The sequence below is a fragment of the Nipponia nippon genome, unplaced genomic scaffold, assembly GCF_047370975.1.
Source record: "Nipponia nippon isolate SJK-2023a ecotype South Korea unplaced genomic scaffold, ASM4737097v1 scaffold_11, whole genome shotgun sequence".
NCBI lineage: Eukaryota > Metazoa > Chordata > Aves > Pelecaniformes > Threskiornithidae > Nipponia > Nipponia nippon.
In genome coordinates, this window is record NW_028262302.1 from 17,784,735 (window position 1) to 17,799,543 (window position 14,809).

A 14,809-nucleotide genomic window follows, 5' to 3' on the forward strand; every position below is an offset into this window, starting at 1 on the left:
TAGGCCAGCATGGTCCAACTGGCGCCCATCGGCTGAATCTGGACCACAGGATGCCTCCATATGGCCTGCCACCTTTTCCTTGGAGGAGATAGGGAACAGCTGTTTGAGGAGCAAACGCTGCCCGAACAGCCAAACACCTCCTCCTGTGTCCGGCTGGCTCAAAGCCCAGAGCTGTCGCTGTGTTCCTGTGGAAGGCAAGGAAGGAACGGGGGAAGAAGGCAGCAGACCTCCTACCCACGCAAGGACTTGAGCTCTTCATTTGCCTGAGACGGACAGACGCAACCCAGCGAAGCCTGTAGCTGCTTCTGCGATGGAGAGAGGCAGCCACAGGAATGGCTCAATGAAGCCCCAGGATCTGCCGTTATCATCATCATAGCTGGGAGTGGGATATACCAGAAGTGACAGAAAAATCAGTAATTTGCCGCATGTTTGAAGTCTAACCCACCTTACGGTAGATACACTAAGCGGTACAGTACAAGCATACAGTCAATCCTCAGTTTACTGCCAGCAAAACAGATTAATACAATATTTTGGGCCTCACAGAGAGGAAAAACACAGAAAGGTATAAATATATTCCATTATTAACTGCCTATTGATTTATTATTGATCAAGCAGAACAACTCAGGCATTGAAATTCAGACAAAGCAAATTAAATAGCAACACTATTTTACCTTTGTAACTGCCCACTCAAGGAATTTTAAATTTCTCCTTAAGGTGACACGTATAGTAGACAAGTAAACAAAAGGGAAAAATTTTATAGGGCTTACAACTGTGCCATCTTTCTTCCACTCATTTTTTACAGTGTCACTGACATCACTTCTGAAAAAAGCTATTTGATTGGCATGCCAATATGTGTAAATCAAGTAGGGGGGAAAACTGAGAACCCTAAGGACCTACCTGGTACATGATCAAAACTGTATTCTGCTTCCAAATACAGTTGCTTTTGACTGCATATTGGTTGAACTCTTTAGAAGCATTAAAATATCCTCTATTATATTAACTTAAAAATAATAAACAAATTCCAAACATTTGAATAGTATAGAGTATTTTAAAAGGCAGTATACTTGTCTGCATTCAACTCAAACATTATTTAGCACATGAAAGTTAAATGGTGGTATCTTAAAGCCAAGTACAGAGAGACACCAGACGTTCTACTTCACGCTGACCTGGAAAATCATATGCTTATTGGAGTAGGATAGATTAGAAACAGTACAGAAAAATAACGTAAGAGCGGCATAAGTCATATTGAAAGTATCATCACAACTTCAAAAATCGGTGTCAAAATTAAGCTAGAGATGTGAAATCTCACCTAATACACCCAATATTGAAGAGTCAAATGTGATACCAGATTTTAAAGATGCTGTAATATTATTTTGAGATCTAGAACTTAATGTGTTAAAACGTCCTAACTAAAATGATATTCCAGTGCCCAACAGCGAATAACTGGATTTTAGAATTTCATTCACGCTAAATCAATTAGTCAAATTTTTATGAATAATAAATTAAATTTAGTATCTGATCAAAAGGTATTACAGCCTCCAGGAAATTAAGTTCTCTGTCCAATAGTGCACGCAAACAGATCAAAACAATTTTGGATAGATTACTGCAAGGATTGTATTCACAATGGGACTACAATAACACTTTCACAAGCACTGTCCACATATCAATACACGCTAGTCAAAAAACTGGTATGAGTGTGTTTCTGTGGAACACTGGATACAAACCAGACTACAGATACTATCTAAAAGTATTAATGACTTCTACTAAATAGATTCTATTAAAAAAAGAAAGCATGATTCATGGGGCAGCTTCTGCCTTCTTCAGTAACAGTAGCTTGACAGAAGGCGAAGAAAGCATTTGCAAGTATTTGCTCATTAACTTGGCAAAGAAACATAAAACTGAGTCAAAGAAAATTAAATTTACTTGCTAAAAATGTTACTTAAACAGGTGACTTTGCTTTCTCCATTTGGTTTAATTCTAAAATTCTTACTTACCAATCTCTCTTGTACTGGGGAGCCCAACACTGGACACAGTACCCTGGGTGTGGCCTCACCAGTGCTGAGGAGGGGGGAAGGATCACCTCCCTCAACCTGCTGGCAACACTCCTAGTGCAGCCCAGGATGCCATTAGCCCTTTTTGCTGCAAAGGCACATTGCTGGCTCATGTTCAACTTGGCCCCCAACGTATTCATGGGATTATTCCACCCCAAGTGCGGGACTTTGTATTTCTTGTTGAACTTCATCAACTCTCAGCCCATTTCTCCAGCCTGCCAAGGTCCCACTGGATGGCATGTTCCCAGGGATCAAAGTGAAGCTGACAGGCTTGTAGTTCCCTGGGTCCTTCTTCCTGTCCTTCCTGAGGATAGGAGTGGCATTTGCTTTCCTGCAGTCCTCAGGCACCTCTCCCAGTCATCATGATCCTTCAAAGATCATTGAGAGTCACAGTATCATAGAATAGTTTGGGATGGAAGGGACCTTTAAAGGTCATCTAGTCCAACCCCCCTGCAATGTGCAGGGACATCTTCAACTTGATCAGGTTGCTCAGAGCCCTGTCCAACCTGACCTTGAATGTTTCCAAGGATGGGGCATCTACCACCTCTCTGGGCAACCCGTTCCAGTGTTTCACCACCCTCGTTGTAAAAAATTTCTTCCTTATATCTAGTCTGAATCTACCCTCTTTTAGTTTAAAACCATTACCCCTTGTCCTATCGCAACAGGCCCTGCTAAAAAGTTTGTCCCTGTCTTTCTTATAAGCCCCCTTTTAGTACTGAAAGGCTGCAATAAGGTCTCCCTGGAGCGTTCTCTTCTCCAGGCTGAACAACCCCCGTTCTCTCAGCCTTTCCTCATAGGAGAGGTGTTCCATCCCTCTGATCATTTTTGTGTCCCTCCTCTGGACCTGCTCCAACAGGCCCATGTCCTTCCTCTGCTGAGGGCTCCAGAGCTGGACGCAGTACTGCAGGTAGGGTCTCACCAGAGTAGAGTAGAGGGGCAGAATCACCTCCCTTGCCCCGCTGGCCACTCTGCTTTTGATGCAGCCCAGGATATGGTTGGCTTTCTGGGCTGCGAGTGCACATTGCCGGCTCATGTCCAGCTTTTCATCCCCCAGCACCCCCAAGTCCTTCTCCTCAGGGCTGCTCTCAATCCCTTCATCCCCCAGCCTGTATCGATACCGAGGGTTGCCCCGACCTAGGTGCAGGACCTTGCACTTGTCCTTGTTGAACCTCATGAGGTTCACGTGGGCCTACTTCTCAAGCTTGCCCAGGTCCCTCTGGATGGCATCCTGTCCCTCAAGCGTGCGAGTCACCTCACAATAACATCAGCCAGCTCCCTCAGCACTTGTGTGTGCATCCCATCAGGGCCCACGGACTTGTGTATGTCCGGTTTGCTTAAGTATTCCCTGACCTGATCCTCTTCCACCAAGGGTACATCTTCCTTGCTTCAGCCCTTCTTCCTGGTGTCTGGGACCTGGGATTCTTGAAGGCTGGTCTTGCTAGTAAAGACTGAGGCAAAGGCGGCCTTTGGTACCTCAGCTTTTTCCATGTTCTGTGTCACCAGGTCCCCTGCCCCATTCAGCAGGGACTGATTGTCATCAATGCTCTCCACAAACCTCCTGGATTGCTTATACCTTGCTGTGTTGTCCCTTTAACAGATATCGGTGTGGTTGAAGTCCCCCAGGAGGACCAGGGCCTGCAAACATGAGGCTATTTCTAGCTGTCTGTAGAAGGCCTTATCAGCTCCTTCCTTCCTCCTGATCAGGCAGCCTATAGCAGATGCCCACTGTCAGGTTTTGGGTTTGTTTTGTTTTGTTGTTTGGGTTTTTTTTCAGACAGCTAGCTTGCTGGTGCCCTTCAGGAAAATCTGCAGTCCCCCAGTGGTCCAGAGACTACAGGCTGAAAACACTGTCTAAATCAATACCAAACTGCCACCCTGGACAGGCCTGCAAAACTTTTCCAGCACATGAGAGGCAGCTACATACAGATACTACTTACACATAGAGTGCCACTGAATGCATACAGCTGGCTACCATGGCAAAAGCTATGGCTAGCTGATGGGCTCTGCTGGTTTCAGACTCACCACTTCAAAGATTTTAAAAGTTAACTAAAATTATCATTTTATGATAATTGCCTGTTAGTAAAGCAGGGAATAACAGCCTTTACTACACCTGAGGAAAAGATACAATGCTGCTTCAGACCCATAGTGTCCAAAATGTAAATAGAGTTTGGGCACTTCCACCTTCTCTAAGGGCACTCCTTGTCTTGATGTCTTGTTTTGATTTACAAAAAATTCTCTGCAGTAGACTACAAGCAGGCACGCAGATGCAAGTGAAATTCAAACACGAAGACCGCTGCATGTTCTTTTAAAAAAGGTTCAAACTTGGTTCTATTTTCTGTAGGAATTTTCTCACTGTGAATGTCTGTAAACTATATGGCTCCCTCTTGTGCCTATTATACCACATTTCAGTGTAGGAAAAAAAATTTAACATCAAGCCATAAATATTTGGGCTCTGTTCACCCTTCAGTAGGCATGCAATGCCCATAAATGTTAATGGGAGTCACACGCATACCTTCCAGGGGAAGAGAAAACCCTGCAGTTTACAAAATTTCTCTTTGGAACAAACTACAAAAACATCTTGCAAACTACGAGTCTGCTGCAATAAAAGTCCTCTTTTGACCATTCGCTGTATTTTGATAGCAATGCAGAGGCCAAATATGCCTTTAAAGTACATCTGTAAGAACTTTTAACTATTTTTTAGTTATCAAATTACATATGTTTAAAAAGGTGTCAGTGTGGTTTATAGAGCCTGGCTAACATGCTCAAGGGTTTATTTTTGTCTACTCAACATCCCACCTGTTTCTGCTTATCAAACCAGACTACAGCTTAGCTTGCAACAGCTGTGAAATTCATAAATCTGCCCATTCTTCATGTGTAGCCAGACTAAGCACTTGGAGAAAGAGTTAGGACTGCAGCCTTCCGAGAAAGCCACCCTGATGGAGAAGAGCTAGGGAAATAAAACAGACCAGCACTTGTCAAACAATGTTTAAAACCACACACCTATCAGAAGCCAAATTATCTTAATAACAGTCTAGCAATCCTATTTGGAAAGAAAATGAAGCTTTTGAAGAAATGATTTGGTAACCCTTTTATTCCCCCAGCCATTAGAAACATTTTGCAGACTAAAAATGCTGCAAAGGAGTTAAAATATTTTGCCTGCAAAAATATTCCCTTTTTCAGTGCCTTCAAATATCAACAGAACGCCTTTTATTTCAAGATGCTACTAGTTTTACTTTCTGCAGTAGAATAGCTATCAAGAAAGTAAGTATAGTTATAAGATTTTTGTATTACAAGAAGTGTATTTGTGTATTTTAAAAAAATATTAGTCTGCATACCTGAAGCAGTATCAAAATTCCAGTCACACAGGACAGCTTTCATTAAAACGCTTATGCTAAAGCAGTAGTAGCACTGAATGAAATTACGGTATACAAAATTCTAACATTCACTTTCATAAAGCTTGCAGAGTACACTGCCTTTAATAGGAAAGTGGATTTGCTTTGCTTTTTTTCATTTATATGATGAATTTTTCTCTCCCCACCTCTTCTTCCCTTTTCCATATGCTCACGAATTACCCTTAGCACTAGTATTTTGTGGGTCAACTTTGTTCATAAAATGATATGAGTGCATGCAAGATGATATCAAAATTAATTTCAGCTTTTCTGAATAATGAAAAATGGTACTTTGTTTTAGGTAAGAAAAGGGCTTTTTTTTTTCCCTATGAACTTTTTTTCTCCACCATTTCATAAATTACAAGCTCTTATTTTTGAGAGCAGAAACAGAAATCAAAAAGTTTTAAAACTTTTCGAAAGTTTTAAGTTTTCATCAAAAGCATTAATAAAATAGGTACGCAGTACATTCACTTGGCACTCCTGCAGCCAGCTGAAATTATGTCTCTTCCTAATGTGACATTTACTGAATACTAGTAAAGAAACTTTCAGCTCAAATTGTGGTTATGCGGCAGCACTTAAGCATGGCACCAAACCACCAGAACACAGCTAAAATTTACCTAATATTTATTACCAGTCATTCTCCAAAGAACAAGTAAATAAAGCAAATGATTCCTACCCGATCTACCTTCATGCCCACATTCAACATGAAACAACAGCTATATTATACAAGAACGTAAAACAAGCAATAAAAGCATTTGTCAGGAGTATAAAAAAAAAAATCTTGTCTGGATTTCTGACCACAAGTGACCAGAACCTACGTTTTAACAGTTCATACAAAAGCCAACAGTACAGTACTAAACACTTTTTTGGGTATACTAATATAAAGCTCAAAGAGAAGACAGCCATTTATTTAAACACTATTTCCACAAAGGTTTCCCATTGCTGCAGATCAAACCAAACTGAATCAGTCTCAACAATATCAGACTGAGAAGTCATCCTCCATGAGCTGCCACATCAGCTTCCATAGAATTGCAAATGTAAAACAGAAAATAAAGCAGCGCAGGGTATTAAAGGCTTGTTACCAGGCACAGCACATCACCATCACTGGGGTTCTAAAGACAGTCTGCCCCTAAAGTCATCTCACGTCCATTATTTTCTTTGCTCAAATTGTAGCTTTTCTGATTTTTAACGGTCAACAGCATGGACTTCGATGCGGAATTATTTTTTAGTGAGACGTTACTTTGCCCACATTAGCTTAAATGCTATACAAATGATCTTTGATTAGCTTTACGAGACAATAAGAGAAATCGTGTCTATTTGCCATCCTTAAGCAGATTATGTGCCACATGAAACTTTCATAAACAAAAAATGTTTCGTCAAAGAGTTAAGCTGCTTTTCACACATTAGATACGTCATGCTTCAACTGATGTTACAACACTGGATTTTATATACATTCTTCAGTTGTGCTTGCATCACTTTGATATCAGTCTACATCTATTCATCAATCACTGAGAAGCGGTTCTGAAATACTGCACACATGGCAGTCAAAATCCGGGGTTTCATTCCAGATCTCATTTCTCTGTAAAACTGTATTTCAGTTTGGTTGTGACCACATAACCTCTCACATAATACTACTAGTGCAGGACTGGTCAATGAAAATAACAGAACTACTCATAGTGAGAGTTAGCTATCTGATTAAGTACTGCAAGAGCATGAATAGCAGCTGGAAGAATTGGATAATGTTACACAATATTCTGCTAATAACTCTTTACAACTATTTAGGGGTAAAAAGATATCCTAAAGAAATAAAATATAAGATTTCTGTTTGTTCAGGCAGCATACTTTGAGAAAAAAAGTGAAAAGCTGGAAGGTCAAGTGTGGACTGGCAGCCTACAATAGCACATGGCAAGAAAAGACAGTTGGCTAAACTGTCGTTTCCTGAATTGTGACACCTGGAAGGAAGAATTTTATTCCTTCCTGATATTAAAGCCACTGTTCTTACTCTACTCCTTGCCTCAAAATGAAGTGCATCTTATTTGGTTTTCACCCACTATTTTCAATGACTTTAGTTTTCAAAATGTGTCCCTCTGCTCCTTATACTTGCTAAACTGACACTGTGTTTGGTGTTTGAAGAACTTTGTTTCAAACAGCTACGCAAAATAATTTAACTTTTGTCGACTTAAAACAGTTAATAGAAAAGCTTTGGAACTCTGATAACGTTAAAGGAGAATAGAATTGCTTTATGTCTTCTGGCCTCTCCTATGGCCAAAAAAAATGTCTCTAGATCACACAATTGTGGAAATTCAGTACATAGTCATATGGTTTTTTGCACAGATTGTGCTATAAAAAGCTTTGGATGTTTGAACATTGAGCACTACCTTGACAACAACACATCACCATTCACTTACAACATCAATTATGTCTAGACATCAGTCAGAGTAACAGTTCTATCTTAGAAACTCAATTTAAATCATTACTTCAGAACACGATGAAAAGTTCACCCATCTCAACCCTCCCCATACTCAAATTATTACCAGATGGGTTTATCTTTGTATGTGAAAGCAATCAAAATAATTATGTTAAATAAATAGAAAACAACAGTTAATCCATGGTCATTGGAAATACAACATATGCAATGGTTTCATTCTATGTCAATTAACAATTATAGTTTTACTTTGCTTATTGCAAACTATACATTTTTCAGGGAGTCAGAGAGGCATAGGTTGTAGATCTCTGCAGGTCACCTAGCCCAACTTCCCACAGGCAAACTTCTGGAGTCTGGGTACCAGTAGCAAGTTGAAAGCAATAATTGGATCATCCCTTATCGCCTTTTCCCCAGAATAAACAAATCCAGGTCCCTCAGTCTCTCCTTGTACGGATAAAGGGCTGAAGCAAATGACATCTTAGTAGTCCTCCTCTGATCTCATTCCAGTTTGTCAATGTCTCTTGTACTGGTGGGCCCAAAACTGTGTAGTACTCCAGATGAAGCCTCACCCAGTACCAAACAAAGGGCAGTAATCACTCCTCTGAACCAACTAAATACATTCTTATATATTCATAAACCTACTGAACTGTGAAATTTTAACAGCAGTTCAAAAAACAGCAGGAAATTGCTTTAATGATTCAAACCTTTAAGAGCAATACCCTTGCTCTCTTATTTAGCATCACTGTTTTCACACCTTCCTCAATAATCATCATGAGAACAACATACACTACATTTAAGATGCTTACCTGAATAACTTTGTAGAAATAGGCATACTGTCGAGCTGTATTTTTATATTGGCTAAAAACATCATGTATGGCCTGAGTTGACTGAAGATACTGCACTTCATCTTCTTCAAAATAGAGAGGAGTGTCATATTCACTGGGGAGTGTCTGGATGTAGGGCAGCCAGAAAGAGCTGGGGTTGGCTCGCTCACAAAGAAGATGGAATGCCAGTGTTATATTGCCCATGGCTTGAAGAATTCGATCTTGAGAATACAGGGATCCTGAATTAACCCAGAAAGATGAGGCACTAAATCAATTGTCCATAGAAAATATCATCCTAGATTTACTTTAAATGAATATGATGAGATAGCATGTAAGAATTTTCAACCAAAAAAAAAAAAAAAAAAAAAGCTTTTCAGGCTTCTAAAATACTTAGCTGCTCACATTGTATTATGCTGCAAATTATTTGACCCAGTAAATGCCTCATGTACAATTGCACGATGGAAGACATGAAGAAACTATAACAATACTCTCAGTACCTCAGAACATTTTATCTCCAAGTGTTAAACAAGCTACATGATATGCATTCGAAATAACACACACAGTTCTGGAAGATATCTAGTGCGCTCAGCCAGAAACAAAGAGGAAAATTAAATTCTTGCCATTGACACTTCAGGCTTTTAGGTATTCCAAACCTGATGGTTGGCATGATAAGGAAGTCCTGTAATAAAGGAGATCAGCTAAAAAAAAAAAAAAAAAAAAAAAAAAAAAAGTCCCCTACTGAATGATCCCAAACATTTCAACTTCTTGCTTAAGAACTTCCTTAAGCTCTTACCTAATACTGAATTTTTAGCTGACTCAACTGTCATCAACAATTTTCTAGGAACCCACAGAAACAACTCTTCAGCCTACAGAAAGGAAAAAATGCATAGAGGGTCAGTTAGCATTTATATGATATGCCAAGTGTCTCAAACATACATTGTCTTTAAATTACAGGTTGTTTTCATTAAAAAAAAAAAAAAATCAAAATTATTCTGAAGCAAAATTCTTCCTTTTCTTCCACTGCAAATTAAACAAACATGCTATGTTTCATATTGTGGTAACCAAATGTTCCAATCTGCATTATACAAAGCTTAAAACAAAGACATTTAGTTTACAAAATAAAGTGCTTCAGTTTGGAACTGCTAACATGTAGATCGCCCACACAACCTCAAAGCTACCAGATACATTATATTGCTATTAATTACATGATCCAATATTTTCTCCCAGCAGACGTCTTTTCACATTGCCCATTCTTATTTTAGAAGAACTGTCCAGGATTTTTATCAAGCAGTAGTGCTAGCCTTATTAACTATGTGCTGCTAAAGCTCTAAAATGAATAATATGCTCATTTTCTTATATTCTTTCTACAACAGCTGATTGTTCTCCAAAGCTGTTTCCCATCTGTAAAATGGGAACGGAAAGAGGCAATCTTAAATGCTTACTTTTTAACAGTTAGCTAACTGTGTGTGTCTATACTCCTTACCTGATGATCAAAAGATATTCTTTACAATTATCAGGTAATTTTGTTTTTTTCATTTTCACTGGAAATTAAGTATTGCAAGCACCTTTTTCTGAGGCAAAAAAACCCAGTGCTTTAAAAGAAGGGACATGAAAGAAGAGGAGAAGAGACTAAGTAGTTAGAAAACATGGAAGGGAGGGATGCATCAATGGGGTAGAGTACTCTGGTGATTAGGTAAAGAGTATAGGCAACAAAGAAAAAAAAAAAAAAGACTGATAGTACTCACAGTACTATCCAACAGTCATCTAAAATAATACTCAATTTTATCAATAATTTTATTTCTCAAGTACTCTGAGTTGAGAGCATTTCAGAACAGCAGTTTCATAAGCAGTCAAAAGGGGAATGGGAAGGTGGCGAGTGTTTCAGAGCTCTGCAGCTACATTCCAAACACGATTTTCTAATCTAAGTCAAATTTTCACAGGCTCACCTTTATCTCTCTTGTTGCTTTCAATCCAAACCCCTCCTCTTCAAAGTTAGCTATTTCAAAACCCTCTGTGGATGCTCCATTTTCAGTTGCCCACTTTATCAATTCAGGGAAATAGTCATCTCTTTTTCCATCAAAGACAACAGACAAACCTATATACACAATTTGTTAAAAAACAAATGCAGAAATAAGAAGATCTAGAAAGATAAAGAAGTTCAATATAAAAGCACATGTAGAAAGCTATCTGCTATCCCACAGCAGTTCTGCTTTGAAGTAGCTGAGTCAGAACTGGTCTTTGTTAAGTGTTACTCAATAGTATACAAATGCCATACCCAATTTTCATCATCTTAAATATTGTGCCAAATTGGCTTACCAGTCATCTTAAAAAACACAACCACCTAAACTGAGCTGTGATGAAATATGAAGCTCCCCTCCTCTTTCCCTTTTAAATAAGCTGAGCGAAAATATTTCCCAGCTTAATATTGATGATAAATGCAATCACCACAACATGTTAAATACGACACAAGGAGGAATTTGAGAGGCAAGCTGCAATTTCATTAATTCAGCACTGGAAATGATAAGCAGATTTGAAGCTCCTTCTCTCACATACAAGGCAGTTAGCTTTTTCCTGTAGCATACAGATCTACTAAAATAAGGACTGATCATCCTCCTGACATCACAGAGCTTGTCCAATTTTTACACTTGGCTTCTCCAACAGGCATGTGGTCCACCAGTGAAATTGCAACTCTCATTCATTTCCTCAGCTTTCCCCTTCTTCTGATTTGAACCTGTGCATTATGATTCCCAGCTATATTCTGCCAGCTTTTTCTGTACCTCTTCGCCTCTATGTTCTCTTCAACCCAAATTCTAGTGTCAGATCACATTAAGTGTCCAAATGCCCCTGAAATGCTAAGGCCATTTTATGAGTGACAAAATGTCATCAGCAAGTTGCTTACATCCAAAGATGTTTTGGTTAAGCACAGGTGGTAACTATATCTTTAGATTAAAAGGATTTTAAGAGAGTAGCATTAGTGTATTTGAAATCTTCCCCCCCACCTCCAAATCACCCATTTCAAGCCCCAGAACCAATCAAATTTGCAGTTAACATAAAACTGCAAGTATCATCTAAAACTTAGTCTTTGATGATGCAGTATAAAAACTCAATATTGATCAAGTGGGTTTTTTTGAATGAAATAAGAATGTGGTGCATAGTGGTTTGGCTTTTTTTTTAAAAAAAAAAAAAAAAAAGCTGGCATTTCTCCTGTATTTCATACTCCCTTCAGTATGCTATTTTCTGTGGAATATATTTAGAGCTAGGCTTCACAAATCTAGTAAGTCTAGTTACATAGCTTCTACAGAACTTGATAGGTGTTTATACTGTCCAGGACTTTGCTCTTTTGATTTCCAACACTGAGTACTGTACAAGGCTATTGGAAGCTTTTAATATCCAGCTTGTATTTGGAACCATTCTGTAAGCATCTCTGAAATTCTACCTCTGTTCCTCATATATGATGCGGTCCAATACGTCCCACATTTTTCCAAATTAAAGAGAAGAGCAGCTCCTTTAAATTACAAGCACTATCGGGGAACAATTTATTTCCATACTGAACAAAATATAGCTATACTGATGAAAACCTATATTGAAAAATTAGTTTTATTTAAAATTTTGCTAATGAGTCAAACAAGGAAAAATTTTAGAAAGTAAAAATACTCAGTTTTCAAATTAAGAGTTTTCTATAATCAAGATCATTTTAGCTCACATTCTGCAACCCACTGTTCTATTCAAGAAAACCACGAAGTATGACACTTTAGGCAATATATATTCATTTGTACATCTCAGTGTTCCCAAAAGCAATTTATACTTCCTTTTCTAATTGTTTAGATTTTATTAAGCTAGAAAACTGTGTAGTATAAATTACTATGGTCCATTAAAAAATAGTTTTGAAAGACACCATACTATTCATACTCACTATGTATGTAAAAATGTTACATTAAAAACCATTTGTATGTCAACAGTGCTGTGGTTAGTAGGTTTTGCATCTTTCAAGGAAAAAAAGATGTCCTAGTAACATAATACTGTTATACTAATTCTACCACTTCTGCCAGCAGCCATTTTCCCCATGAATGTTTCGATCTTTCTGGCACAGACGAAAGATATAGTGATCAGCCCAACCTAAGTGCTAACTATGTTAACCTGAATTATGTTTTACCATAACACATGTATTACCTCATAAAAACCAGGACATGTACCATATGTTTATAGAAGTCACAGGACAGCAAAACAATTAATCAAGTTCACCTCTACAGAGCTACAGGATGCAGTCACTCAAACAGTATCATTTATTCTTCTATATGCCCTCCACCAATAACTGACATTCAGAGGTTTAAAAGTCTTTTCATAAAGTAGGATTCTTATGCGCTAAAAACAGGTGTGAAAAGGACATTTCAAGCCTCTAAGTACAGTCTTCTACTTTTTCAAGCAAGTACACGAATCACTCGAGCTCCATTTTAAATGCAGTCTGGCTTTTTTGCCATTACCGTATAAATATCAGAGAAGAAAGAATTGTTATTTTTCTGCCATTAAAATACAACAGTCAAAAACCAGTTAATTTTACTAAACTTACACGAAAAACATTCTTTAGAGCATACCTCCAAATAAAAACAAAGCTAATATGAAAATAAAGTATCAACAACAGTGAATTGTTGCAGAACATACTGGAAGAAAACTGTTCTAATCTGAAAAATAAGCATATCTTACACTTAGGAAAATTGGCAATAAAACTCCATATTAACTGTGGTACCATAAGCATATCTTTATTTTAATTATGTGCTTGATTTACAGCAGTCAGATTTATTAGCTGATGTATTTATTTTGTGCATTTATATATTTTTATGTTGTCATAATTTAATGTCATGAAGTTGAATTGCTGCAACTGTTTCCATGTCCAGTAAAGTGTTCAGGTTAAAATAAAATAGTTATAAAATTAAATTCAAAATGTTCAGATTTATAGAGGCAGAGGGCAGACTATGCAATCAGGAATCCAAAAGGTCTATTATTCTCAAAGGATTTTTACTTCTAGTCCTTCAGATTGTCATCTCATCACGATCTCAAGCTCTTTTTTCTACTTATTGAACAGAATTATCACAGGATCACCTGTCTGTGATATTCATTCAGAATTACAAGTATTAAAATGGTTAATGCTAGTGGTCATGCCCACCAGAATATTTCAGAAAGCAACCGCATGTCAGAGAATTAAGATTTTTATCCCAAAATAATAGGATTGCATAATATTTATATAACAACAAAAAATATTCCTTTTAGCTGTCAACAGACAATTCTTTAGGCAAATCAATACTCTGAGCCACCCTCATCTTACAGTCTTTCACATTTACCTTTTTGCTTTTTGCGAATTTTCTCAACAAGTGAACGAATCTGTACATATTCTTCCCATTCCTTACCAGGACCCGGGGTAGGACTGCTGCATTCTGGAAATAAAAATGCCAAGTGAAAATGTTTTCTTTAATAAAGTGTGTGTGTGTGTGTATATATATATATATTTTAACATCAGAGAAAAGGTCATGGTTTCACATCAACTTTAACTGAACCTTAGTACTATTTATCCTTCAAACATGTTTACATGGGAAACACTATAATCTCCATTGTTATAAATATCTGATTCTTTGAAATGTAATTAGTAGAAACTTTTAAAATTTTCACAGTATAACTTGCCTGAAGTTATTTTATTTTCTCTTTTTTACTATTCTTTCAGATTTAAGAAATATCAAATGTTTAAAAAGCTAGGAAGAAAAAAGGTAAACAACCAGACCATTAAGTAGGTAGTCTCTCAGATAAGACAAAAAAAAAGTCTCTGTTTTCAATAATCCAAGCAAAACACTCTGTTTACATTAGCCTGCTTGCCATCATTCTTGCTGTAATGAAAGCAGATGATAATAGCACAGAGCTTACCTTAAGTAATCAAGAAATTTGCTGGTACATACATTTGACCTGCCTAGTCAATACTGTTTTCATAGATGCACGTGTACTGGAAGGACAAGCAAAGGAACACTTAGCCAAGCTTTAGCTTTAGATTATATCCACAGTGTCTCTGACAATATTCTAAATGCCAGTGTGTGGATTTCTTGATCTACGCCGCATAAATCCAAGTGGACAGCTGAA

General features: G+C 37.8%; 1 protein-coding gene across 1 annotated transcript in view; it reads right to left on the reverse strand.

The window, feature by feature from the left end:
• Positions 1 to 14,809, reverse strand: part of SETD3 (SET domain containing 3, actin N3(tau)-histidine methyltransferase) — a 64,028-nt gene that overhangs the window by 23,252 nt on the left and 25,967 nt on the right. Inside the window, exons 3-6 of the mRNA XM_087747669.1 lie at positions 14,026 to 14,118; positions 10,636 to 10,784; positions 9,483 to 9,555; positions 8,672 to 8,928 (exon numbers count right to left, since the gene is read on the reverse strand). Of these exons, the coding sequence (XP_087603795.1) occupies positions 8,672 to 8,928; positions 9,483 to 9,555; positions 10,636 to 10,784; positions 14,026 to 14,118 (572 nt within the window). The remainder of the gene's footprint in view (positions 1 to 8,671; positions 8,929 to 9,482; positions 9,556 to 10,635; positions 10,785 to 14,025; positions 14,119 to 14,809) is intronic.